This window comes from Anser anser, assembly GCF_964211835.1.
Source record: "Anser anser genome assembly, chromosome: 21".
NCBI classification, from domain to species: Eukaryota; Metazoa; Chordata; class Aves; order Anseriformes; family Anatidae; genus Anser; species Anser anser.
In genome coordinates, this window is record NC_139742.1 from 2301779 (window position 1) to 2328570 (window position 26792).

Consider the following 26792-nt stretch of genomic DNA (forward strand, 5'->3'; position numbering starts at 1 on the left):
CCTGGTGCTACACGAGGTCACTTACGTTTCTGGGCATTTCCTCATTCAGAGGCTCGTGCCCCGCTGTGTATACACAGCAAATGCTGTCCCTGGGAACAGACTCATTTTGGGCAAAACTTTCTGTTTCTGGCCTCAGCCTTTAACCCAGGAGCATCTGGCAGCTGCTGCATCATAAAAAGCAGCTCAGAAATTCATGGAACTAGCTTTTTCCCATCTTTAGCTATGCAATAACAGGATTTTACGCTCCTTGGTGAAACAGAGCAAGCCTGGCTCCACCAGCACTGAGAAACATGCCATGAAGAAAAGGCTACAAGAAATTATATTCTCCTTTTATTTACCTATGACCATGACAATGTATTTTTGCTAGCTGCAGAGATGCTTCGCACTGTAAACTGGGCACCCGGACGCATGCAGTCCGTCCAGCTCCGCCAGGTTCAGCAACAACCCCCGCGTCTCAAAACGCAATATTTTTATCCAGAGTAGGGAGAGCATCTGATTCACAGAGCTGCTTATCTCCATCAGCAAACCCTCTGTCGTCAGGGCAGGATATGTACACCCAGGCTCCCCCAGCGGCCCGCTGCTAGGGAATGTTTTTTTTCCTTTTTTTTCCTTTTTTTTTTTTCAGATAAAACCTGCAAACTTAGAAAATGTTGCACGCACTCATAAAAGAGAAGGCTTCCGCTCCATGGGAGAACGCCGCCGCGACACGCACAAATATTGCACTTGTAATTCGGAACGGGAAAGGACACGAGGATTTCCTATTATACAGCAATGCGTCCAGCTACAGGAGGTCAATAAATAAACCAGGAGGCGAGGGGTGGGAGCAGGAGGGTCGGCTGCACCCCTGAGGCGCAGGGCAAGGACCTGCCACGAGCGAAGGAAGCGCCAGGCCCCTGCAAGTTGGCTGCTCCGGGGTAGCCAGGAGGCACCTCTGGCAGGGGAAGCGCAGCAGCACCGTGGGGACGCTCCAGTTCAGAAGTCTTTTGTCCAGGGATGGTGCTCGCTTCGGTGATGTTTTCCCCTTGCCGGAGCCCTGCACAAAAGTCTTCCTCCTCCCTCCTCCTTGCCGAGTCAGGATCTCTCATCGCCTTCCAGCGATGCTCACAGCTCAGGCTTCACAGTAGTCTTGTGGGAGCTTCCCTCCTGGCTAAAATCCATGCCGGAGCCACCCCGAAGGCGTCGTACCAGCGATGGTGAGATGGGGTGGGTGACGGAGCAGTACCAGACTGCTTGGCTTGTTGGTCCCCTCAGCCTCGTGCTCGGTGCCTTCGGCTGCCCCACGCCCGTCGGCCGCAGGGGTATGGCTCGGGGGCACGACCAGCAGCAGGAAGGCACGCTCCCGCCGTCCCCTCGGTGAGGCCACCACCGCCGGTTCCATGTAAACACGCAGCTCCCAGTCTGCCCCGAGAGAGTCCTTGGGTCTACAGCGGGGAGCTGGCTTTCTTCTGGTTAATTATGTCTAAGTACAAGTCAGAGCGCAGGAAGCGGGGGTACGAGTCCTTCTCCATCAGCCCGTAAATCCTCTTCTGCGCGAGGTCGAAGCAGCCGCGGGTGATGTTCTGCAGGTTCTCCTTGGTGTGCTCCCGCGTGTATGAGTCCAGGTTCACCTGTGGGAAGGGAGAGCAGCACCGTGAGCAGCTCTGCACGGCCACGAGGCACGGAGCCACGCGCCAGGGCAGGAGCCAGCCTCACCTCCTTGCAGGACTGGATGGCGATGTACTCCGCAAAGATCTTCTTGGCCTTGGAGACCATCTTGGACTGGGATTTGATCTTCTTGTACTCCTCGCACGCCAGCCAGAACTCCAGGTTCTCCTCGCTGAACTCGGTGCGCAGGAAGGCCCTGAAGGCTGCGAGCCCATCTGCGGGACAGACACACGGCTCTACTCCCGGACAGACACACGGCTCTACTTACAGAGGTGCAACCTAAAATCCCTCCCTACGTCACCCCCTAAAAAAATCCCTCTCAAATTCCTGTGCAAAGCAGAGGGTGCAGGCAGCACTGCCTGGCCTGGGAGCACCAATGTGAGCCACACGAGTGCTGAATGCCCAGGTCTCAGCCCAGCGGCGTGCACACAGAGCCGAGAAGCGGAGGCTCGGTGGGGAGCGGGGGCAGCGATGGGGACAGGACCCCCCTGCCATCCCTGCGGGGATGTCAGCGTGATGTGGGGTGCCCCAGCTGCGATGCGTGGTAGGGCAAGAAGGGGAAAGGGTCTAAAGCAGCTCCTGCTCTGCAGACCCCAACCTTGCATGCCAATCAGAGCCTTTCCCTCCCCAAGAACCTCCCCCCCCCCCCCAACTCCTATAGCAAAGTCCCCCCCAGCCTGGGAGGAGAAAAATGGGTACAGGAAAAGGGCAGCTCATTGCCAACCCCCTGCTCCCCCCCAGGCACAGGAGGGATTAACAGAGGAAATCGCAGCTTTCCCCATGCACATGCCTGGACATCCCCTGGTGGCAAAGGCAAACGAGAGGGGCAAACACTCACATTTGTGCAGCAGCAGCTTCTCCAGGGACTCCCCCCACTTGAGAGCTTCCTCGGGCGCAGGCCTGCAGGAGAAGGGCCGTGCGTTGGCAAAGCTGCGGCTGCTGCCTGCCACACGCTGCCCCCACTGCCCGGGGGCAAAAACCTTTCCAGCAGCAGCAGTATCACCGCGCGCCCTGCTACGGCCGGCACCGGCACCCACAGCACACGAGCAGCCACAGGCAGCAGCTCTGCTGGAAGGCAAGCTCTGCCTTTCGAGTGGCAGGAAGAAAATCTGATATACAGAGGGCTGGCTGGGCAGCCGTGGCTGAGCGAGCACTGGAAAAGCTCGGGGCAATGCTCAGGAGCTGCGTGACAGCAGGGATTTCAGACACCCCATTCAAGCCGCCAGGCACGAGGCCGGGCAGGGCTCGTCTCCGGCTGCTGGAGCACCTCCAGAGCCAAGCGGTTTCCCAAAGCATCCTCCAGCCAGTTGAAAGTTTCACGTACTGGGCAAAAGCTGGGAAATTTCCAGCCCAAGCTGCTGCTGTGCTACTGGCACAGGGCAAGGACCTCCCCGCTGCCTGAGGGGGTTATTCAGCCAAAAAAGTGCTTTTAACACAGCTCTGGCTACACGAGCTGTTTGCCCGCAGCCTCCCCCCAGCCGGGGTGACCACCCCGGAGGTGACACTCAGCCCAGCCAGGGCTTGTCCCCAGCCCCCGTGCACCTGGGTGCTCCCCGGTGCCGTGCCCCACGCCGCCCACCCGCGGCACCTACTTGAGCGACTTGAGCACTTTGTCCAGCTTGCCGGAGGGGTTGGCTCCTGGGGACTCGTTTCTCCGCCGGAAAATCCCCAGCCGGTTCTTCATGTCCTTGGCTCTAGAGAAGAAGAGCGAGTGTTAGGAGGCGGGCAAGGTGGGACGCACACAGCACCCAAGGGTGCCGGGACCCGCTGGCAGCCTCGTCTCGCCCGCCACCTACTCCTTCATGGTGTGCCGGCGCTGCAGGCTGCCGTTGTGCGGCCGCTGCACGCCCAGCAGCATCTCAGCGTGAAACTCCAACGGCTGCGGCTTGGAAAGGTCACGGAAAAAGGGCATGGCTGTCGGGACGGCGGCTCCCGGCGTGACCGGCCCGGCCAAGCGCTCGGGCGCTCTGACGCCGGCTCGGGGCCGTGCTCCTGCCCGGGGCAGCGGGTGCGGAAGTGGGAGGGCTCAGCACGAGCGCTGCGAGCGCTGCGTGGCGTGGACGAGGCGTGGGTGAGCAAGGGCTGTGTCAGCCCCGCCGCTGCTTCGGGCGGCCCCGCCGTTGCTGGGGAAACTCTAGGAAAGGTGGAAAAAGCAGCGCCGAGGGCGGAGAGTTGGGGCCTTTCAAGGGATGGCGGGGAAAATAATCGCGGCGGGGATTTACGAGCGCTATTTATAGAGCGCGGGCGTCCTGGGGAATGCGGCGGGGCCGGCGGCGGGGCTGAGTAGGGTTCGGAGCTGAGCGGGGACAGCGGCGCTTTGCCGTGTCCCCTCTGCGGGGCTGGAACCCTCTGGTGCTCACACTTGTCTGGTGCCAGCCTGGGGTGGGCACGGCCATGGGGATGTCTCTGTAACGGGGTGGCTGGGACATGCTGGTGACCCACAGCACCGCCACCCTCCTTGGGTCCCCGTACTGCTGTCCCTGGAGAGACAGACACACGTGCACCTGGGCACGGAGCTCCCCGTTTCCCCAGGAAGCTGCCACCAGCACGAAGCAGCAAATTTTGGCAGCTGCCATGGGAAAGGGCCCAGCCCTGCCAAGGCTCCCAGCGGGCAGCGGAAGGTGGCAGAGGTGACGGGGCCAGGACGGGCGCGGACGATGCTGTCCCCTCGTGGCACAGCTCCTGCATGACACCACAGCATGCTGGGGACACGCAGGGGACACACAGGGTGACACAGGGCACAGGGTGTTTGTCCCGCACAGAGGGCACTGAGGCCACCAGGGTGGATGGAGCCTCAGGGGGGCACGGCCGGGCCACCCCAGCCACCTCCCACGGGTCCCACATCGCTGGGTGCCCGGAGGAGCCACCCCTGAATGTGGCCTGAGCCCCACAATGTGCCCAGGGCTGGCTAGGGACACACAGGACACGGGAGGGTTTAAGTTGCCCCACTCTGACTGATGCTGTCTGAACCCACAGCTGTCCCCAGCTGCTGCCAGGCACCATCACAGCCCTAACACGGGACAAATGGATCCAGGCGAGGAGCCTCACACTCCAAACCCCATCTGCATCCCATCACCGCCCCACCAGCAAGCCACCGCGCGGGACGAGCCACCCCACACAGCTCTGAGCAACAATTTCAGCACTGTTCCCAGTTTAGCAACACGGCCACCGCAGCTGGGAGCCTGGCAGGGCTCGCAAAGCACTGAGGAGCCCTTGTGTGCGCACATCCGTGCGAGGGAGCAGCGCACGTGGGCTGCCCGCTCCGCACAGCCCTCTGCAAGGCGCCGGCCACCCGCAGCGGGCAGCCCCGCAGCGCGCCGGGCTGCAGGTGCTCACCGGCAGATCTGCCAGCTGCAACAGGCCAGGAAGCAACACCCAGAGGAGTTCCCACGTTTAAAACCTGCAAGACACCGCTCTCTCACTGCTCCCCTTGCAGATGCTTGTAAATAAATAGCAAACAGCTCAAAACGTGGTAGCACCAGCTGTGGGCATGCACAGCGCTCAGGTGCAGCCAACCTGCAGCATAAGGTGCCACAGCGAAAATAACGTTTCATAAGGAATTGCCGGTTTATGTCTGCAGTCACCCCTATACAGTGATCTGCCCCCAGCACAGCTGCGAGGCCCCGTCCAGCCCTGCCTCCCCGTGCCACATCCAGCCCTGTCCCTGCCAAGCGCATCGCCCGTCCCCGTGGGGAGCTCCGCTCCTACCTTTCCAGGTATTTCTCGGAAAAGTCCACCATGGTGTGGTACATCGGGGAGCGCCCGCCTGCGAGCAGAGACGGTGCCAGAGAGGCGAGTGCCGAACCCCGGCCACTTGCACCATAAATACTCCTGGTGGCCAGCTGGCCACCCGGCCGCGCAGCCAATAGCCGGGCGGTGCGATGCGCCGCGCTCCCCGCGTCCACGGCTGCCTCAAGGTGAGCACAAAACCCTCCCTGCACCCGCCCCCGGCCCCCCGCCGCCCCGATTCCCCCAGCTCACATGGGGGATGTCCCTGCTGCAGATGGCAAGGGATTTATTTTAATTTCAAGTGTCTGGAGTAAAGGGGGGGGTGGATAATGAAAAGAGCTAAAAATAGCCAGCTGCAGCGGTGCGTGGGAGCGCGCGGGACAACAGTGCCGCTCGCTGGCAGGCTGCGCGGCCGTGAAGCCGTCGAGCCGGCGCGTGCAGCCGCCCGCCTGCACAGCCAGGGCAGCTGCAAACACGTGTGGCTGCTCCACCTGCCCCAGCCACGTGCAGCGGGGACGGCCCCGGGCCCCGGCACCCTGCGGCAGCGATGCCCCGACGCATCCTGCCTTGCAGAACCGGAGGCAGCTCGTTCCAAAACAGCCCTGCCGGCACTCCAGCCTCCAGCAAGCTGCAGTTGTGATCGTGGGAAGCAAAGGCCACGGCTTCCTTGCCCTCGCCCAGACCAGCTCCAGGGCATCCCAAATCCTTACCGGCAGTGGCAGGGCTGTGGGTGTCCCTTGGTGGCCCCCATGCTCGGGGCTGCCCCCACCATGCTGCCAGCGTGCTGCGATGCGCAAGCCCCACAGCCTGTCCCTGCAGGGTGAAACCTCCTCCCGGCATGGGGCCAGCAGGAAGGAGGCCCCCAGGTCACGTTTCACAACTCACGCGTCCTCTCACCGAACCCGGCGTGGCCGGAGAGGAGCTTTGCTGACCCCGGGGAGCTGCATCCCCATCCCCCCAGCTCCTTCGTCCCATCCGTCAAAGTAACACCAAGCCACGGATGCTCCCCACTGGGCTGGGCAATGTCCCCGGAGCGCATCCCACCTCCTCCCCGAATATCACAACTATGTGAAACCATAGCTCGTGCCCATCTTTGCTGCTTTCCTCCTGGCAAAGCTTGGGTGAAGGAGATGGGGGGGGGGACCCCAAAGGTTTCCCACATGAGCAGGGCTCAGCCCGACTATCTGACCATGGGAAGCAGCCATGGCACAGTCCGATGCCACCACAGCGTGACACTTACAGGCTCCTGCTCCTTTTCTTGCGGGAGGTCTCGTCCCCTTCATCGCAGCTGCATTCGGGGTCACCTCCGCTCAGCTGTAGGGAAGAGAAAAACAGCGTCTGCATCACCATACTGGTGCATGACCGTGTAGGTGCCAAGTGCCACCAAAAAGCCCTGCCAGCATCTCCTACGGGTCCCCGTGCCCACACAGCAGCCACGTGGCTCCTTCCCCCAGCCACATCTGGCTGCAGCAAAGTGAGGGAAGCCAAGCTCCTCTCCCCTCCACCACGGGAACCTGCGTCCTCCTGCCTGTCCCACGGCACCCCCAGCCCACAGTGGACACCTCACAGGTGGTGGCCCGGGTTCCCCTCTAGTACTGACAGCAGCACCTCCTGCAAGGACACCCACATCCCCCTTCCCGAAGCTTCTATCCCAGCTGGGCTGGGCACCCAAAAGAAACTCAGGGTCCCCCGGAGAGGCTCAGCCAGAACTGAACCACATCATGGCAGCTTTGGGGAGCACCCAGGGGTTCCTCTCCCTGACCACCACCCTGGGGTGGCCTGGGCAAGGTGGGCGAGGTGGCAGCACCTCGGAGGTGCTGCAAGGTTGGGGTGCCACCAGTGCAGCCTCTGAGCTGTGAAGCCCAGGGCCAGGCATGGGGAACCCTTGGACCACCTTAGCTCAGGGGCTTTGCTACTTCACCCGTTACTGAGCACGGCTGGAAGGGGCTCACGGCCAGCCCCACACCCACACCCAGCCCCACATCCAGCCCAGCCCCACGCCGCTTGCTCAGGGCGCTTTCCAGGATCGCCGTCCCGCAGCCATGCCGTGGGAACCAGCTGCGCAGCCCAGCGGCCCTGGGCTCGAGACTTTTGACACTTCCTTCCATTCTGCGCCCGGGTTTCCGGAGTTTATCAGCCCCAAACAATGCGGCCCCTGCAAAGCGCCTTCCCCCCGCAGATAGGGCCCGGCGGGCGGGCCGGCCAGGGCGACGTGCAGCCGGGGCACGCTTCCTGCCATTGTCCGGAGAGGCCCCGCCGCGCTCAGGGACAAAAGGCAGCAGTGGCAGACCTCGGCCCGAGGGGTCCCAGCGCTCCCGGCCACAATGTGCTCCTAGAACAACAGGGCCCCGACCGCGGGAAGGAGGGGAGCAGGGATCCGTGGGCATGATGGTGTTAAAAGGGACAACAACATGAGCCCCTCTGCAGTGCTGCCGGGGAATAAAACACGGTCTGGTGGACATAGCAAGGCCACTGGGTGCCGTAGTCCTGCAGGCATTGCTGGGGCTCGGTGCTGCCGCGGGAGGGGATGCAAACGGGAACTGTACATTGTACGCAGTGTCCTGGTCTGGGAAGCTCAGAGGGTTTCATTGGACTCCTCAAAATGCACAGAGCTCCAAAAGTCCCTCCCAAGGGTAGGCGGGGGAATGGCCGTGGCCGAAGCCCTGTGCACGGAGAGGCAGCGCGGTGGGAGCAGGCTGGAGGACCCAGGGGGGAGGCGGGTTGAGGCAGCAGCCACCCAGAGCCGGACAGAGCCACTGTAGGAACAGGGACAGCCAGAGGTTCCCTTGCTAGCACTGTCTGTCCCCGTCCCTGCTCTGAAAAAGCCAGGTCTGGTAGGCAACGGGGCTGTTTCTTTTGGGGGAGCTCAGCTTGCAGCCTGGTGGCAGCCGGCGCTGCAGCAGCCCCTCGCTGCCGAGCTGTGTGCTCGTGGGCTGCACACACAGCGGCACCGTGAAACCTGCCTCGTGCCATGCCGGCACCTCAGGAGCCCCGCCACCGCCACCACCTCCAAGAGGGTCTGGGCTTCCCTTTTGCACAGCAGCCCCATCTGGCTGCTCTGTCAGCCCTATAAGGGCTCTCACCTGCTGGCCAGGGCCTCTGAGCCCAAATCACGCTCCAGGAGACAGCCTCAGAGGTGGCTTTTGAAGCAGCAGGTGGCTGGCATAGGGAGGGTTAACCCCATCAAGGGTTTAACCCCATCGTGCTGCTGTGCTTGGTGGCGTGCAGGGCTCGGCACCAGCACCTCCTGCCAAGGAGCCAGCCGAGGTGAAGCAGCATGCAATGTGGTCCTGAGCACTGCGCGGTGCTCTCAAGCAGTGTGACGTGGTCCTGAGCTGTGTAACAAGGTCCCAAGCCACGCAACGCGGCCTTAAGCCATGCAGCGCAGTCCCAGGCAGCACAACACGGCCTCAAACCACGCGATGCAGCCCTGAGCAGGGCCCTACCCACGGCCGCTGGCAGGGGCTCAGGCAGGCAGGACAGCACGCGGCCGCTCTCAGCGCTTTCACCCAGGGGGACTGGGTGTGGCGGTCTGGCTGGGATGTTAACTTTCCCTGCAGCAGCCCATACGGGGCTGTGCTCTGCGCTTGTAGCTAGAACAGCACTGTCCTGGCCCTGCCACTGTGAGCAGCATTTCACACGTGCAAACACCCGTGTGAGCCTCTCTCTGTGGATCTCGGCAGATGGTGGCTCTTGTGGGGCCCTGTGGGCTCTGGTGACACCATGGGGATGCCCACCCCAGCACCAGCACATGGTGACATCCCCAGGGTGCTGAGTGTCCCCCAGAGCTGGCACTGGGGACCTCCCTGGCCTGTCGGACACCAGCTTTGCCACGGTCATGGAAAGAGGGGCCCCACACAGGGACACCTCCACCCTGGGGACATCACCCATCCCCAGGGCCAAGCAGGACCCAGCCGCCCCGCGGAGCCAGCACCTTCCACGTACCTTCCTGTGACCCGAGAACAGCAGGGTGAGCTGGTGGATGGAGCCGCCGTTCTTGGTGAGCTCCTTCTTGAGGGTCCTGGGGGAGGGCAGGGCCCAGTGGCCCTTGGTGCCCTGGCTGTCCGAGCAGTTGAGGGTGGTGTCGGAGGTGAAGCAGTGGCTCTTGGCCTCCTGCAGCAGGCTGCCCTCGCTGTGGGTCCGGCGCCGCAGGGAGTTCTGCACGCTCAGCGTGTAGACAGGCTGACAGCCCGACGTCTCGATCATGCTGCTGCGCTTCGCCTCGCTCCTCTCCAGGTAGTTCTCGTCGCTGTCGTCGTCCTCCTCTTCCTCCTCGTCCTCGTCCTCATCCTCCTCCTCGTCTTCCTCGTCCTCACCGTCCGTGGTGCCGCCGGCTGTGCCCGCCGCGCTCTGGCTGAAGGTGCTGTCAAGCCGCACCTCGGGGATGACGAAGGCCGGCAGGGCGCCGTGCCGCTCCTCTCCCTGCTCCGGCTGCTTCTCTGCCGGGAGAGGCCCCTGGGCGGCTGCCGGTGCCTCGGCCGGAGCCGGGGCCTCTGCGGCCGGAGGAGCTTCGCCTGCAGCCGCCTTCCCGTCCTCTGAGTGCATCTGCCCCGGCTTCTCAGCGTCCGTCTCCAGCATCTGCCCAGGAGATAAAGAAGGATGAAGGCAGGAGCATCCCAGATCTCTCGCTGGCCACCCTCCCACGCAGCCTCTCCACTCCTAACATCCCAACCACAAGGCTGGCCCCAAACCCTACAGCCCTAACAGTGCTCCAGTGGGGTGGGACGGCATTGTCGCCTTGTCCCCCCCCCCCCCCCCCCCCAGTCCCACTCCTGCTCCCCAGAGCACCACGTCCCCGCTGTGGCTATGGGGTGGCAGCAGAACGGAGCCACCCAGCTCTGTGCTCCAGCAGCACCGTGGGCGAGCGGGTTTGAAGGAAACCAGAGGTCATGGGGTCAGTGGTTCCACCACGGAGGCAGAGCTCAGAGCAGCATCCTTACCCCGACAGCTCCCTCCTCCCTTTGGGAGCAGCTGAGGGGCCCAGCAGAGGCAGGAAAACCCAGAAACACTCACCCAACAGCTCCAGCCCCTCCTGCCTTGCATTATTAAGGGCAGGAGGGAAGTGCTGGGCTCTGCTCATCGGCCGATTGCCCAAGGCTCAGCCTGGCCACAGCCCTGAACAGTTCGGCCCCCCCCGGCCGCGGGGTGCCCCATGGCCATGCGCTGTGTCCTTGCAAAACCACAGCCGCTCCTACCAGCTCTGGTCAGTTTTTTAAGCCTTTGGGGCCGTCTTTTTCCAGCAAGCGTTGCCCTTTCAAAGGGAAAAGCCTGGGGTAGCCCAAGGGAAAAAACCCCAAGGATTTTTCGTGAGCCGGGGGAGCCTGTGACGAGCTTCCCTGCCAGAGCTGATCCTGTCCCCCCTGAATTTCCCTTGGCACGGATGCTGGGTGAGCCAAAGGGGCAGCAACAGCTCGGTAGGGGAGATGGGGTGAAGCAGATAGAAAGCCCCACCCCAGAAAGCGCTGCCCACGCTGGTGTGCTGGGGCAGGTGTTATACAGAACCCCAGGTAACAAGTCGCACAGCAAAAACCATTACCGTACCCCAGACAAAATCCGGGCATTTTCAAGATCCCAATGGAAAGCAGAAAGTCAGAGTTAGCAAAGCCACCACCCCCATATAAATCAGGTTTACTCCAAAAGGAGTTGGGAATTAGCCCGTCCAGCCTCACATCCCAGTACAAAGAGAGGTGAGGGTGCAAAGACCATGCAGCACCCAACAGCACCCACAGGGACCTCCTAAAGGGCCCCAAAAACGGGCCAGGTTTCCAAAAACTGCTCAGGTTCAGCTGCCCACAGCCAGCTGCCACCTGGGCAGCACACAGGGCAGCTCGCCCACGGCTGCCCGTGCCTTGGTCATCCCCAGAGGTGCCCCCTTACACCAGTGACCATGGAGAGGACCCGGCTCCATCCCCTGCAGCCTGGCGTGCAGCAGCCAGCAATTTGGCATCATCCGACCTGCCCCAGAACAGCTGGATGTGGTGGGAGGCACAAAGCAAACGCTGGGTTCAGCCCATCCCTGGGGCTCTTTCACTCCCCCAGTGTAATTTCTTGCAAAAGGGGATGTTTCCAGACCTGCCGTGCAAGGATGCCATTTGCACCAGTGTGTGTTTTACTGATGTTGTTTACGTCTTATTTGTATTGCAATCACTGTCATCATTATTTCATGAAATAATTAGAGGAGAAACCCACGCAGCCCTCAGTTCACCCCTGCAAAGCCCTCCCTGTCCCTGACAGCTCCCTATCTGTCCTGTCCTTCTGCTGAACGTTTCTGGTTGCCCACATCTGATAAGGCCCTAGAAGGAAACGAACAGGCTCCTTTAAAATGAGAGACATTTGGGGATTAAATTAAATCCCTTCGCTAATTCAATCAGAGAATCTGCAGCTCTTCAGCGGCACAGAGGATGTGAGCAGGAGACTTGCCACCAAGCGAAGGTTTCATCTTGGGTTGAAAGCATCACCGGCGCTGTGAAATCCTGTCCCTGCAGAAGAGCCATGGATGAGCTCTGCTGGATGTCACCTGGTGGTGGGGAAAGGCAGGGAAGGATGGGACAGGCACGTGGTCGTGGTTGGTCAATGAGCCCAGCCAGGGCTGGAGGCACCAGGGACTTCATCAGCATGGAGCCAAGGGACACCTTGCTAGGCAAGGCCAGTTTGGGCCAGTGAGGACAGGGCTACGACCAGGTTTCCTTCCCACCATCATCGTAGCCAAGGGGCTCCAGGAGGAGGCAGGAGACGGAGGCAGTGTTGCTGCTGCCTCAGCAGGGAGGTGAAGGGGACTTCTGTCCTTACTACTTAAGGACTCTGCTGAAGCACTTGGCCTCTGCTCAGCAACTTGGCCTCACTGCCCTCAACATCTGGGTCTTCCATCCTTAAGGTCTGCATCCTCCTGTCCTCCGTATCTGGGTCTCCCTGTCCTGAGCCAGGGAGGCTGAGGAGCTTCCCTGCCTCCTCCCCAGGGGGCCTCACACATCACTCTTTCAGTTTCTGCTTCAGACTTCGTTGCCAAGGCAGCACGTCCCAAGAAGGGGAAGAGAAAATAGAAGAAAGAGCTGTCTCCAACCCCAGCACAGCTTTCTGGGGTAGCATTAGGGAAGAAGAAGGCTTGCTTTGAGATCTACTGAGTCCCTAATATTGATTACCCCATTGACCAAACCTCAACACACCTCAAAAAAGCCAGACTTTGTCCTGCCTACTCCAGCATCTTCACCTCTACCCGCTGCCTGGACTCCCTCTGCCTTTGGGCAGCTCATCAGTCACTGCCACGAAGGTTTTCCTGATGCCAAGACGGAGGAGAACGACTGCAAACCTCTGCTCTTCGGTCTGCAATTTGATCCAGTTTTTCTGGTTGCTGCTGCTCTGACGCCAGCAGAGCAACCTTCAACCAGCAGATGTGGGTTTGTCAGCGCGGCCTCGACTTCTCCAGCACTTCTTTAAATAACATGCCCTTTGTGGTGGCCCATGGCTGGGACTTCCAGCTGGGAAAATACCGGCCACAGTGACAGCACAGATGTGAGATGAAGCCTGTGCTGGCCTTCCCCTTGTGCTGCCTGTTCTCACACGTTGCCAGAAGTGCCGTGATATCTGACAGCCCTAAATCCACGGCTATGGGAGGTCAGGGGATTTTTTTGGGGGCCTCAGCTTCTTATTTCAAAACCTTGTGCTCCTCATGACGATGGAGATGCTGTGGCTCAAGCAAAGCCTGGACACAAGAAAACTGAATTCAGCCTTTCCTGGCCGTGATGTGAATGCTCAGATTTTGCAATGTGCATCTTTCTCTTGTGATGATACTGGGGAAGAGGAGGCTGAATGTGCCCATAACTGCACTGTCCTGTGCCCAGGCAGCTCCTCAGCAAAAATCGGGCTGGGAAAATAGGGAGGTCCCTGCAGGTACTACACTGTTGGACATTGAGCAGAGCAGGAGAGCACAGAACATGCTGCTCCAACTGCGCTGGAGCTCCCGAGGTACTGCTGGAGGAGCTGCTCCCATGGGCTGCCCCTGGACTGCAGCATCCCTGTCCTCCTCCAGTCCCATGGAAGAACTGCTCTGGTTCCTGCTCCCCCTAATCCTACCCTTGTTCAAAGGTGCCCCCAGCTCACCCATCCCTAAAAGCATTTAACCCCATGGCAATGAGACCACATCTCTCTCCAGGGAGATTTTGGGGAGGACAAAGTGCATTCCCTGTGCAGTGGAACACCCCTCCCCAGGGCAGATGGGATGCAGGAGCAGCACCTACATCCCCCAGGGAAACACCAATGTTTCCAAAATACATTTTTCCCAAAGTAGTAGGGAAAAAAAAAAAAAAAGAATTTCAGGGGTCTTAGCATGGGACAGACTGTGTGCAGAGCCATCAGATCAGAAACTTCTAACTGGCCCTCTGCAACGCTACCAAAATCATTGATGATGAGCCCCTTAAAACTTAAAAAGAGGCCATTAAAGACCAATCAAACACATAGCTATGGGAAGCAGCATCTAAAGACACAGCACGGGATTGACAGGAACGAAATGAAGCCAGAAACTCAAAGCAGAACTACCAAAACTTGAGTAAATTTTCTTTGGTCATTCTGAAAGTGCTCCCGAGCATCAGCCCCCAGCAGCGCCGCTCCTCGTCCCTGAGCTGCAGAGGCTCAGCGCAGCGTGGCCGGAGGCCAAGGGCACATCGCACAGCAGGGTTCTCTACCCATTCGCTGCTTCATTACTGCATCGATGAATAATTGATACAGAGCAATTAACGTAACAGCAGAAGCAAGCGGGGATGTATAATCCCAAACAGCAGGATCCAACAGCGTGCTGTGGCGGGGTGGCGAGGGTGGATGTATGCCTCCAGTGAGACACCCACGGGGGTGTGAGTGCCCGTAATGCCCAAAAAAACTGGGCTTGAAACGTTTCAGAGTCCTGGAAGGAGAAGCTGCCCTCCGTGGGAGGAAATGATCCCATGCCAGCAGCCTGCACTAATCCCATTACCCCATTACCGCCATCCCCAATTGATGGCTCTGGAAATGGGCCCTGACTGGGGCATTGCCCAGCCCTGCGGCCGCACTCTGCGCCTCTCCCGGAGCCGCCCGCTCCCTGCAACGCGGCAGGGGACAGGAGCCGCTGCCGTGCCAAGGGCAGCAGCCTGGCACGTGGCAGGGGCCGGGATTTACATTGCAGGGGTCAGGTCCCGCTACACGCAGGATGGAGCCAGGTCGGGTGGCTCTTGCACTCTGCATTTTGGGATCAGATGGCTGAAGGTGTCGGCAAACGACATGGGACAAAACCTCCCTGTGCCACGTGCTCCAGTTAATGTAGGTTTAATGCCAGTGCAGCACCGACTGCTTGGCCCCCGGACAGCCTCGGCCACCTCAGCCCCCGACCTGTCCCCAGCCCAGTGCCTCCCTCCCCACCGAGGCTACGAACACGCACCCAGCTCTGAATTTAGAGGCAAGGTCTGAATTTGTTCTCTTGTCCCCAGTGCCAGTAAACGGAAAGTTTCCAAAAGGTTGCAAAAGCCCTGGGGCAGAAGGTGCGTTGTCGCGCTGCGATGCCGCTCTCTGCAGCGAGAGCCAGCCGATGTGGAGCCGACGGCACAGCCACACACAGCCCAGATTTGCAAGGGAACCTCAGAAAGTCCCCATCACTGCAAACACCCCCTTGTGCCCTCCAGTGCTGCTCTTTACCAGCCCTTCCAAAGCTGCCACAAACAAAGCCGGGCGGCAGCAGCAGGTTCCCCAGGAGACTGCCAGGAACAGCCCGCGGGGACCGGGACCTGTTATTTAAAAGGACACCAGCGCTCCCGAGGCACGGCACAGCTTCCCCGACCTGCCAGATCCCGCCCAACCAAGGCTACAGCCCTCAGGCTGCAAACTTGGCAAGCAAAACATACCAAACGCGGGCTCTCAGATGCATCCCAGCTGGAGCAGCATCTCCCTCCAGCCCCGACGTGTGCCCGCGGCCGCGGTCTGGCGGACGCTGGCGCAGCGCGGCTCTGCCCCTGCCGTTATTAATGTCTGTGTCAAGCAGCAGCTGAAGCCGCCCCAGCCTCTCCCAGACACCGCTCCCTCGTGCCCCGCGTGCTATTTACGGCTCTGCGAGCCATCCCTGGGGGCACCATTACCTGCTGGTAGGAGTGGACGTCCGCTCTGCCTGGAGGGAGAGCCATGCATCACACCGAAACCCGCCGCCTCGGCTTCCGCAGCTCTCCCCTTCTCCTGCCCTGTCCTGCCCCTGAGCGACGCTGAGCCGCAGACCAATTTCGGTGCTGCTAATGAAACCCTGCTGCAGGTGGGCGGTTGGGTTTTTTCCAAAGTACTTTCTATGGAAAAGGGGCAGCTCTGAAGAGGGGGATGCTCTGCGGCGCGGCGTGCCAGGGGTTATCTGCACCACCGCCACCTTTCACTGATGGGTGCCCACGGCCGCGGGGGCACGCCGTGCTCAGCTCCCCTTCATCGGGGGTGCACAGCCCAGGGTGTCACCATGCCAGGGGTGCCTCCTGGGATTCAGAGCACCCCCAGCCCCGTACTTGGAGATACGGCTCCAGTCTGCCCAATCTGGGCTCCAGCCTTGGTCTGCAGCCTCCCCGACCCAGGTAACCCAGCGCAGGAAGGCAGTGAGATGATGTCTGGGTCATAAATATCCCTGGCAGTAAGAAAGCAGCAGGGTGGGGAAGGGAAAAGAAGGAGCAGATCCCAGCAGCAGCAGCAGAGCGGGGCTCGGAGAGGGGCACGGATCAGCACACAGACTTGAGCAGGCCCTGTAGCATCCAATCTTCAGTCCTGTCCTGGCCCTGAGCAAGATCCCAACTCTTTCCCTTATCCGTGTGATCCCAGAGGTCACAGCTTGCCCGGGGAGAGCCCAACCACTGCTGCCACCCCTAGCGTGTCCCCAGGAGAGCCCCACAGCTCGACGGGGATGGCTGTGGGGGCTGGCATCCCCACCACAGGTACAGGTGAGCCACCTGACGGCCATGCAGAGCCATCTCCCGCACCCAGCGCAGCCAGGCTGAAACCCAGTTTGTCAAAATGTGTCCCCACATCCCGAGGGCTGAGCCCTCAGCATCCCTCCCCTGCAGGGGCAGCAGGCAGATGTTACACGGTGTGGTGCTGGCTGGAGGGGAACCTCTCCGTGGTGTTATCAGCAGGGGCAGAGCACTGTCCCCCTGCGCAGGATGAGGGAGGTGACGGCAGGAGCCTGAGCTGCTGCACTCAGCCACCGCAGAGCTGTTGCAAAGGACTCGTCCCAGTGGCGCTCACAACAGGACCACAAGGTCGGCGCTGAAAGCCACTGCTGCTGCTGGCACGGATGGTGGCAAGGAAACGACCGCCTTAGAGAAGGGATCTGGCAGAGCAGCTCTGGCTGTGACCAGCACCGACAGGGCCATGTCTGAAGGTATCCCGATGGTGCCGACGACCCCAAGGGTGGCTACAAAGCCTAACACAACCCACCTGCGGTCACCAAACCTTCCCCTGCAGCTGCATCAGGAGGTGCCTGTTATGGGACAGGATGCTGAGGCTCCCGGAGGGAGCAGGATGAAGCTGTCTCCAACTCCTGCGCCACTCTGGGCATCACCACCCAGAGCCCCCCAGCGCTTCAAACATAACATCCTTCAGCTGTGCAAAAATTTCAGGGTTCAAGTAACTATTGCAATGGCATCGGTGACCCCCCTCCTCCTCCCCAGGGCCACCTTGTTTCCCTGGGGCACTAGTGGGTCCCCGAGGGTGCTGGTGCAAAACCACCCCAATATCCCCCATCAACGTCTTGGCACTGCATGGACACGATGCCTTAGGGAGCTGTGCAGCACGGGGCACAGACACCAGCAGCTTCAGAGCCAGCCTGACTGTGCATTCGCAGCCCCCTGCTAGAAGGAAAGAGCAGCTTCCCGAACCAGGAGCTGTTTGGGTGCAGGAGAGCAGCGCTCCAGCCCAGCAGACGGTGCCAGCCCTGCCTCGCACAGCCAGCATCCCCCCGCCACAGGCAGCGCTGCGCCAAAGCACTTCCAGCGCCTTCATTAAATCACATCAGCGCTGGCTTCAACCACTTAGTCTGTGCCTTTGACAACCCCGTGCAAATGATCTCAACGATGCTCAACCCCCCCCGGGCTGCTGGCACTGCTCCCTCCAGCATGTTCGCTGTTACGAGTCCTTCTGGGGATTCACGAGAAACAACCTTCAAGGGTTTAAAAATGCCCCTGGCTGCAACAGAGGTGCCGGTGGCTGCTTCAGCCCACACTCCACCACCACGTCCTCCTGTTCGGGGGGACGTGGCATTGCACGCAGGAGCACATTGCACACAGAAGCACATTGCACGGCGCCAGAGAAACAGGAGCTGGTGTTTGCTGGAGGGGAGAGGTCTGCTCGTCTAATGGCTTTGGAGTCCAGCTAAGCAAACGAACAAATAAAGCTGGAGCCAGGGCTTTCAGCTGGCCCCATCTGCTCTGCCGCCCCTCCTGGTACGCGCGTGCCTTGGGAGCCTGCGAGCGGCTGTCCCGAGCTGGTGGCCCCAGTCGCATCTCCGTGCCACCATGAAGTGGTGGACACTGAGCATGATGGAGCCAGGGCTTGGTGTGGGGGGAAATGCTGAAAAGCCTGCCCAGGTGAACCCTTGCCGCCCTGCGCTTTTCACCACATCCTTGTGCTTGGGAGTGGAAGCCAACTGTTGTGCACGAAGGGGTCAGGGGGATGGAGGAGCCCCAGGAGCCCTCAGCACCCACATGGGCTCGCCTGCACTGCAGGGAGCTCACAGCCAGGTCAGGACAAGACCCTGCATAAAGAGCACCCCTATGTTCATAAAGGGATGTTTGGGACATGCTTTGAAGCACCACAGGGAGCTGAAGCATCCCCCCACATAGCCTTCAATGGCCTGGTTGTGTCTGGGGCTTGCTCCTGTGGAAGAGGGCTACCAGCCTCCCGGGAGAGCTGACCACAAAAGGGAGCACACTAAACACTCGGGATGGCTCGATCTGGGTGGCTCAAGCTGCGTCTACTTCTTCTATGCTCACATTCACACACATTGCTATCTATTTAACTCCTATCGCAGCTGAATTAGAGTCAACGTGTTGTCCTCCTGGCCCAGCGGGTGCCGAGGGCGAGCTCCCCATGTCAGCGTGCATCGAGGTCACCAGCGTGGATTCAGGGCCCCGCTCGCTCTGGTGGCACAGGGACCTGCGGCGGCGATGTTTTCCTCCAGACTTCTCAGTGGTCGGAGCTGAGCTGGACCCTGCTGGCAGGGGGACAGGGTCTCCGTTCCTGCAGCCTCCCAATTCACGGTGTTACCAGAGCAGCCTTTGGCTGTCCTTAATAACAAGTTTTTCCGGCCCAGGGCGAGACTGGGCTGTGCTCGCTGGCTTGGAACAACACAATTATTTGCTTTACTTTTGTAACCTGGCTCATAAGCGCTGCCAGCTGAGGCTTTAACCCTTACTGAGGCAGAATAAACCCCGATGTTTTCTCCTCCATTTGAGCAGCCTGACAGCAGGAGCAGGGGGCTGGGAGGGCGCGTGGCAGGGGCCGGGCTGGCCCTGTGGGTACTGCGTGATGCGGACTGAAACCTTGGTCCAAAAGCAGCGCAAGGTGCAGATTCCTCCCCTCCTTCCCCCTCAGAGATCTGATGGTGCTGACCATGCCCCCGCTGAGCACAGTGCCCCATGAGTGCTGGGTCGGGGAGAGCATCTCCCCCGTGTCCCCCAGCCGAGTGCTTGTTCCAGCCACCCCAACACCTTGGCCGCACCAGCTCAAGGGCGCACACGGGGAGCCTCCAAAGGGATGGGGAAGAAAGAGAAACGGGTTGCTGAGGGCAGCGAGCTGCTGGGCACGGGGAGGGCAGAGGGACGCAGGCACACAGCAAGGGGCACGCCGGGGGCCCGGGGGGTGAGGAAGAGGAGGCAGGGCAGGCATGGGGGACAGGGGAGGGGTTGCCCCCACCTCCAGGAGCCTCTCCCTGCAGTGCAGGCGCCAGGGGAGTGCGGCCGCCCCTCCGCCTGCAGATCCACCGCCTCGGCACGAAGCCCTCCCGCACCCGCTCCGGCCCTGGTTTCAATCATCCCTCAGTTACACGCTGTTTGCTTTTGTTGACAGCACATTTACTTGCACTTGTCAAGCACGCTGTGAATAGTGAGAGAATCAGCCCTGCCCTTCCTGATCAGAGGAAGGGGCAGGATGGGGCCGGCCCGGCCCTCCCGCGGGCGGCTCAGCCCCAGGGCCGGGGCGCAGGATCGGTCCTCGCCTGCTCGCACCGTCGGCAGCCACGGGACAGAGCGGCGGCCGGGATCTGAAAAGTGCTGCGGATCCACCACCTCCCACGGGAAACAAGGGGAGCGCCCGTCCTGGGCTCCCACGGCCCAAAGTCCACACCACAAAGTGTCCGTAATTATTTAGCTTAAGGATAATCTACATCTTTCAGATACAGCCAGCCATCATCTCCGAGGTAATCTCAGGTCACGGAGTCAGAAGGAAGAGTAATCAGCCGTTCTGAGTGTGGAAGACACAAAGAAACAAGCAGTGAGAATCAGACGGTCGTAGCAGGTTCGTTATCATCAGGGTGTTGTGCCACTAATTTCAGCCCCGGCAGCCAAAGCAGCTGGAACAGCTCCAGCCCTGGTGCCTTGTCCTCACCCCTGCTCTGCAGATTGCCCTCTCATCAGTCCTGCTAATGTGGAAACTGGACCAGTGCAGCAATGCAGGGTTAAAAAAAGCACCGTGCTCTGCACAGATGGCCATTATTTGGCCCAAGGAGGCAGCCTGGCTAACTCGATTAATTCATAAAGCTGCTTTTGCTGTAATCACATTGCCGTGGCTGTGGTTCCTCACCAGCACTGGCCCACCTCCCGGCTCCGCACCTCCCTGTTTGGGGACGTTTGTCACCAAATGGGGTCCCCCCAGTGATGTGTTTTACGGGGCAGGTCCACAGATCCCTGTCCAGCACAACCATGGGGCAGGGAGCAGCTGCCCAGGGCAGACCCGGATCTGATTACAAAGGTTGGGAAGGGTTTGTGGATGGAGAAAATACCAACAAAACAACTCCTGGGAGCTGCTGCAGCCCACAGGACAGGCTCGCCACTCAAGGAAGTTCAGCCAAGTCCTACAGTGGCAGCAGAGAGGCCACCAGAGCCCCACTTCCACCCACATCCCATCACCTCTGCAGGAGCCACCAAGGGACTGGCCAGCAGGACTACACATTCAGCCTGCAATGACTGGCAGGAAAAGCTCATCAGGACCACGGCTGGAGCTGGTTTATCCCTCAGGGATTTCTCTCCCTACACCTCCAGAGCTGGATGCACCAAGTGCTGGTGGCTCCCAGAACGCAGCAGCTTCGCCTCCCAGGAGATGCTCCCCGAGGTGGTGACGGCAGCTGCGCAGAGCCATGTCCCTGAGCCAGAAGAACATGGCCCCGGGGGCCTTGAAAACCAAGAAGTGCCATCCCAAAGTGCCAAATCTGTCTGAATTCCCACACCACCACGCAGCTTTACTCAGACAGTCCAGCCCCTGCTCTCCAGATGGGACCGTCCTGCAGGAGCGTCTTTGCCCCACCACACACCATGTGCTCGGTGCAGGACTAGCAGCAGCATTACCGTGTTGGGGGGAGAAGCCGTTCCCTCCGTGGGGGCTGCGGAGGAGCCGCTCCCTGCCCGAGCAGTGTCCCCTGCTCTGGCGGCAGCACGCAGCTGGCACAGCGCGCGGCTCCGCCTGGCACCGAGGCCACGCCGGCTCTTGGCTCCCGACGCCCAGCAAAGCCCACGTCCCCAGACAAGCTGCCTCTCGCCAAGCTGGAGCAGTTTCGAAGGCTTTGAAAATCAGATTTCCATTTGGAGTAGAAATCAGCCATGCAGAAGCTGATATTCCCAGCCTAATTTTCCTGTTCACAGAGCACAGACACCAGCCGATTTCCCTAAATAGCCCTAATATCAAATGGCTTGCAAGCAACAAGCAAAAGCTAATGGACCACTTCTCCATTTCAAGAAGCAACCGATTTTAGAATCACAGAATCACAGAGTCATTTGGGTTGGAAGAGACCTCTAAGATCATCGAGTCCAACCCTTGACGTAGCACTGCCAAGTCCACAACTAAGCACCACATCTACACACATTTTGAATACCTCCAGTTATGGTGACTCAGCCACTTCCATGGGCAGCCCGTTCCAATGCCTCACAGCCCTTTCAGTGAAGAAATGTTCCCTAATTTCCAACCTACACCTCCCCTGGCACAACTTGAGGCCATTTCCTCATCCTACCGCTTGTTGATCAGGAGAAGAGACCGACCCCAACCCCGCCACAAGCCCCTTTGCAGTAGTAGTAGACATAAGACTTGGTCTCTAGAACATGTTCTCCATGTCCTCTGGCACATTTTCCCAGCTCCTGCCCCCCGCACACCTCCCGCAGTGCCGGTGTCCCCAGGGATGCCCACCCTGACGCAGACCACTCGCGGCAGCCCTGGCTGCAGCCCAGCCACATGCGCGGGCACTTAGCGTGCTCTGATGCCACACTGAGCATCCTCGTCTTGCTGCTCAGGAGCTGCTCCCCGCGCTGTTTCCTCTCGCCCTTCAGGACCATGTTTGTTTTAAACTTGTAGACAGGGCAGTTTCTACCTTGCTGGGATGGAAAATGGCGCTATGGACTCCGTTAAGCACCAGGCAGTTGCTCCCACTGCTTCTTTTCTCCCTTCTAGCCCTATATCCTACCAGTGGGATTTCCAACAGCTTCAGCAAGTGTAGACAAATTCCCATTGTCACAAACCCGGAGGGCTCACCCTGGCTGTCCTCCACTCTCCAAAGCTTTCCCTCTTCCACAGAGGCACAGAAAAGCCTTAGAAAGGTTTGTGCCCTCTCTTACAGCCTTTTTTCACCTGTCTGGTGGCCAGGCCCCTGAAATAGCCCAGGAAGCAGGCACTCCCCAGAGCTTTGCTCTGAGCCACGGGGCTTGTAGGTCCAGCAGAGTGCCAGAACTGAGGCATAACCCCACACCCTGCCTTGGACGCAGAGCCTGGGGTGGGGAGGGAGAGAGAGCTCATATTGTGATGGAGAGCTGACAACATCTCCCCCATTGGAGAAGCTCAGATTTAATGAGACCCTGCAGGGCTTCGTCTCGGATGGCCTCCCAGACCAGGCTGGATTGCACCCAGGCCGGGGCAGAGCCACGGCACCGCGTCATGCCTGCAAGCCACAGCACGGGCAAGCGAGAGAGGTGGCAGAGCCTTGTCACCGGACTGAGCTGCCCGGGGCTCTTCGCATGGCTACAGCTTTGGTTGTTAACCACGTTCTCAGGCTTTTTGCGTTGTTGCTATTTTGGTAGGTCTGGAACAGGCAGGAAAAGGAATCCGGAGGCTCCTTCTCCTGCAGAGCTGATGTTTGGGCTGACCCAGCGTGGGACGCTGCGGGGCACAAGCCGCATTGCTCTGGCAGCAGCGCAGCTCACATGGCGAGAGTGAAAGCCACCTGCCCCCGAGCCCGACCAGACCCAGCACCAAGGCTGCACCCACACTTCCCCTGGGCACGGGAGCTGCTCATCACCAGGCACAGGGAGGTATTTGGGTGTTTTGCCCCCAAGATTCGCATTTGCATCACTTAAAGCACTTTAACTGCTCAGCACAGTGTGTTTCCCTAGTCCCACAGCTGTGGGTCACCCACCAGCCATCCGAACCCAACCCCTGGGGGACCAGAGGAGCCCAGCACAGACTGCCGCTGTCACATACCTCCCCTTAGAGGCATCCCCGGCCACGAAGCAAGTGGACAGAGGTGTTAACCACATCCACACCAGGCACACATGCCCGACAGTGCTTCAAACCCACTCCACGCACACATTTCTCGTGCCAACACTGCCGAGACCACACTCCCAGGCCAGGCTGAATCTCTTCAGTGTGGGAAAGTGCTGGTGCAGCCGTGCTAGGTAGGAAAACCAGCGCTCAGAGGGCCTTTCTGTGCTTCGAGGCCGTCAGTGGGGGCCGGACCAAGCCTCAGAGTCCATCTGAGTGCACAGAAGGGACACGTCTCCGCACCACTGCTCCCATGACCCGAGCCTTTTAATCAGGACCCAGAGATCACGGCCTCGACCTCTCCCTCTGGACTGAGTCCTGCCCTACAGCCAGGCTCTCCAGAGAGGCTGTACACTGGGTTGCACGGTCTCAGCTGTCCAAATACAGATGCTAGGAGGCGTCAGGAGCTGGCAGCTCGCTGAAGTCTGCCTCGACTCGGGTCAGCGGATGCAGATGCAGCCACTGCTTCCCCAAGCAGGGCGGGAAGCTGCAGACGCAGCAGCGCCTGAATGCAGACTCACTCCTCACCTGGCAAAAACCAGCCCCCGGAGCGAGCCGCCTGGCAGGAGCATCACCAGAGGAAAGCCCCCACCGCAGGCAGAGCCCCGTGATGCTCTGAGCAGGGATCTCGAGCAGCAGGGCTGCGTCCGCACGGGTCGCTTACCTTGTTCTCTGTAGGAGCCGATGCCGGATGTTGCTGCTTGGTGATGTTCTCAGCCAGACACCAGCAGATCCTCTTCTTCTGCTCCTGGGAGTAAGCCTCCAAACTTAATAAGCACTCCGACTTCTGACGTAAAGGAAACACAGGCAGAGAGAAGGTCATTAGCTGTGTGTCGCAGGCCCCAGCTTTGTTTGCAAACTACTCGCTTCCAACACACTGTCAGATGAACACGAGTGTAACGGGAGAGCGCGCACCAGCGTCCGGCGCTCTGGGCATGAGAAAGTAAAACAGATGGGAAATCAGCTGCACAGTGGCATCTCCTCCAGACAGAGGGAGAAAGGCTGCTGCGGTGCAGAGCAGCAGATTTCTGCTATAATAAGTGGGAGCAGAGCAGTACGGCGCGGGCAGAGCACCAGCAATTCTGCACCCTGTGCCATCACAGTGCAAACTTGCTAATTCAGCTAAATTAGATGATGGAAATTGCTCTTTGCTGTATGCAAACATCAGTGAGGGGCTGTAGCGCGAACTGATGAAAACAAGTGCCTTTGGGCTGGGCAGGGCTGGGAGGGGTGCAGGGGCAGGCCAGGCTCTCCCTCGCTCCTTCATTAAGGCACGCATCGGGGTCGTTTGGAGGAGGATGCTCCAGCTCTGGTCACGCGCCGCCTGTGAGCAACGTGCAGCAAGGGAGGAATGGAGAGAAAGGACAGGAACCCACCCCAGCTGAGCCCATCGCAAGCCTCAGAGCCTGCCCACCGCCCCAGCCCCTTCCCTACACAGCCCTGTTGTGATATGGACCTGTTCCTCTTTGACATGTCTTCTTTGGGCCAGGTCCCTCTCATTTAAGAAAGCTTCTGACCAAATTCTCTTACAAATGTCTCTCAGTGCTTAAAATGCTCATCTCTTGTGCTAAAAAAAAAAATTAGGCTTTAGTAGCAACTGATGTCCATTGGGATTTTGCAGGTCTCGCTTTAAAAAGGGTCCAGAAATGCCCACGGCTGGGTTACCTCCTTGTGTGGTCAGATGTGAAAAAGAGCAGAACTTTGGGACAGAACCGCAAAGGAAGAAAAAAGTCACACACTAAAAGGGGATAAAAAAGGCCTTTCATTTCCCCCTAGGATTTCCTTGCAAAGGGGCAGGACTCTGCTAGCCTGTTTTTCCCAGAAAGGTCAGACAGAACTAAGGAACTTGCACTTTGTGACTCCAGAGACAACACAACCAAAAGGGGAAATGCCATTTAGTCACACCATTTAAGACTCTGTTTGCATTGGATGCTAACTCGTTCACGTGTAATTCAAAATTCCTGCTAAAGAGGTAAACAAACCAGCCTCCTATGTCAGCTCTAGAAAAACAGATCTCTAGTCCAGCTCTTTGTCCCACCAAGGAGACTTCCAGAGAGACAAGATTTGATTTTTCTTACTTCTGTGCATCACAACATCTATTCCTGGAGCAGAAATGGGCTTAAATATTGAAAATGCATACTCAGGCTTGCTTATAAACCATCAAAATCAAACAGAGGTTTGTGATTCAGGGACACAAGGTGCTGTGTCTGCCCTTGCCCCGTATCCCAACTGCTCTGATGCTCTGTGCACCCGCTGGCGCAGCACAGTGCTCTTTCCCACACCTGATGTCTTGGTTCCTCCCAGTCCCGTGCCGGCAGATCACCAGGCTGTACCCCTGTGACACCCACTGGTCCCTCAAAAGGCACTTAATTGGTTCTGCTTTCAGAGGAGGGGATGGGTGCCCATCTGCCGTGCTGGAAATCCAGGCTGGCACTTACCCACCCTGCTCTTGGGGCAGAAGCAAACAATGGCAAGGACTCAATGGAGCCTAAAAAATATCAGCACAGCTGCTAAGAGCCCAGCGCCACAATGATGCTGTAACTAATGTACGCTCCGCTCCCTACCAAGCTTTTGCAATTCCCCGGGCGCAAGGTTTAAAGCGATTCCAAGGGCGTCTCATCTCCCCTTGCTCATGATGGATGCACAGCTCACCTACCCCTGCTGTGCAGCCCCTCGCTGATTTGATTACAGTCCCCATCTCTCTGATTGAATTTGGCATAAAGCGATGCTCAGCCGCCACCGGCTGCCGAGAGCAAAGTGCCCCTCTGCCTCCCACTCAGCCTCAGCAAGCCGGCGAGGCTGCCCGGCCCCAGCCCGGTGGTATTAAGGCCAGGAGAGGAGATCACCCTTTTGTCCGGTCCAAGAAGTCAGATGGGGAAGCCAACTGCTCCCCCCTTTTTTTTTCCAAGCTGTATTTCAGTTTTATCCAACCCGGGAGCACAGGCTGATTGATCCCTGAGGCACCGTGGGCAGGGCTGAGGTGCGATGTGAATTGCCAAAATTGCATTTGCCCGATCTGTACACATTTTGCTATCATTTCTACTCTACAGCTGTGAGGTCTCAGCACCTTTACAGTGATCTTAAACCTCTCCAACACATTTTCAAAGAGAAGAACCATGTCTCACCATCTCTCATCAAACTGCTCCCCCCAGACAAGGTGCACCTGTGTTGGGGAAGGACGCAGCCCAAACCTCAGGGCTGAGCACTCCCAGCTGCTAAAGCACAGGCTCCGGCTTGCAAAGTGCTTTGGGATCCGGCCAGACGGAGAACAGACCGACTGCTACGTGGGACAGAGCTCTACCTAACGGCACATGTCCCCAGAGGCCAGCCCCAGCCTAGGGACCAAGCTGAGCAGCTCAGCACAGCCCGGAGCAGGGAAGCAGGGCTGCAGCACGAGCCGCCGCGCTCGGGAGCCGCTCTGGGAACCGGCCTCCCCGCTATTGTTTTCATTCAGGGAGGCTGCCGCTTCGCCTGCCAATATTTACAAAGAGAAAACAGGGTTTAATCTCACAGTGCTGGGAAAGGAGGATGCAGATGGCGTGAAGGGGGCGTTTGTGACCAGATAAAGTGAGCGACTGAAGTGGCTGCCAGTTGCTTTCTGACTGCGCTCACCCCAGTGTTTCGAAAAACATGTTATTGCAGGTGCCACACGGGAGCCTCCGGTGAGCCCCCGGCTCTGGGGCAGTGCCGGACCCCGCACC

General features: G+C 59.4%; 1 protein-coding gene across 7 annotated transcripts in view; it reads right to left on the reverse strand.

The window, feature by feature from the left end:
• Positions 1-308: 308 nt before the first annotated feature.
• Positions 309-26792, reverse strand: part of RGS3 (regulator of G protein signaling 3) — a 78865-nt gene continuing 52381 nt past the window's right edge. For 5 of the 7 annotated variants that reach the window (XM_083807104.1, XM_083807105.1, XM_083807106.1 and 2 more), the window contains 7 exons: positions 23756-23878; positions 9319-9951; positions 6614-6687; positions 3237-3338; positions 2483-2544; positions 1693-1859; positions 309-1607 (listed from right to left, as the gene is read on the reverse strand). In XM_083807104.1, the coding sequence (XP_083663230.1) occupies positions 1422-1607; positions 1693-1859; positions 2483-2544; positions 3237-3338; positions 6614-6687; positions 9319-9951; positions 23756-23878 (1347 nt within the window). In that variant the 3' untranslated portion in view covers positions 309-1421. Of the gene's footprint in view, positions 1608-1692; positions 1860-2482; positions 2545-3236; positions 3339-3440; positions 3713-5352; positions 5512-6613; positions 6688-9318; positions 9952-23755; positions 23879-26792 lie in introns of those variants that run through there. The other 2 variants (XM_083807110.1, XM_083807109.1) reach the window with 2 other exon arrangements.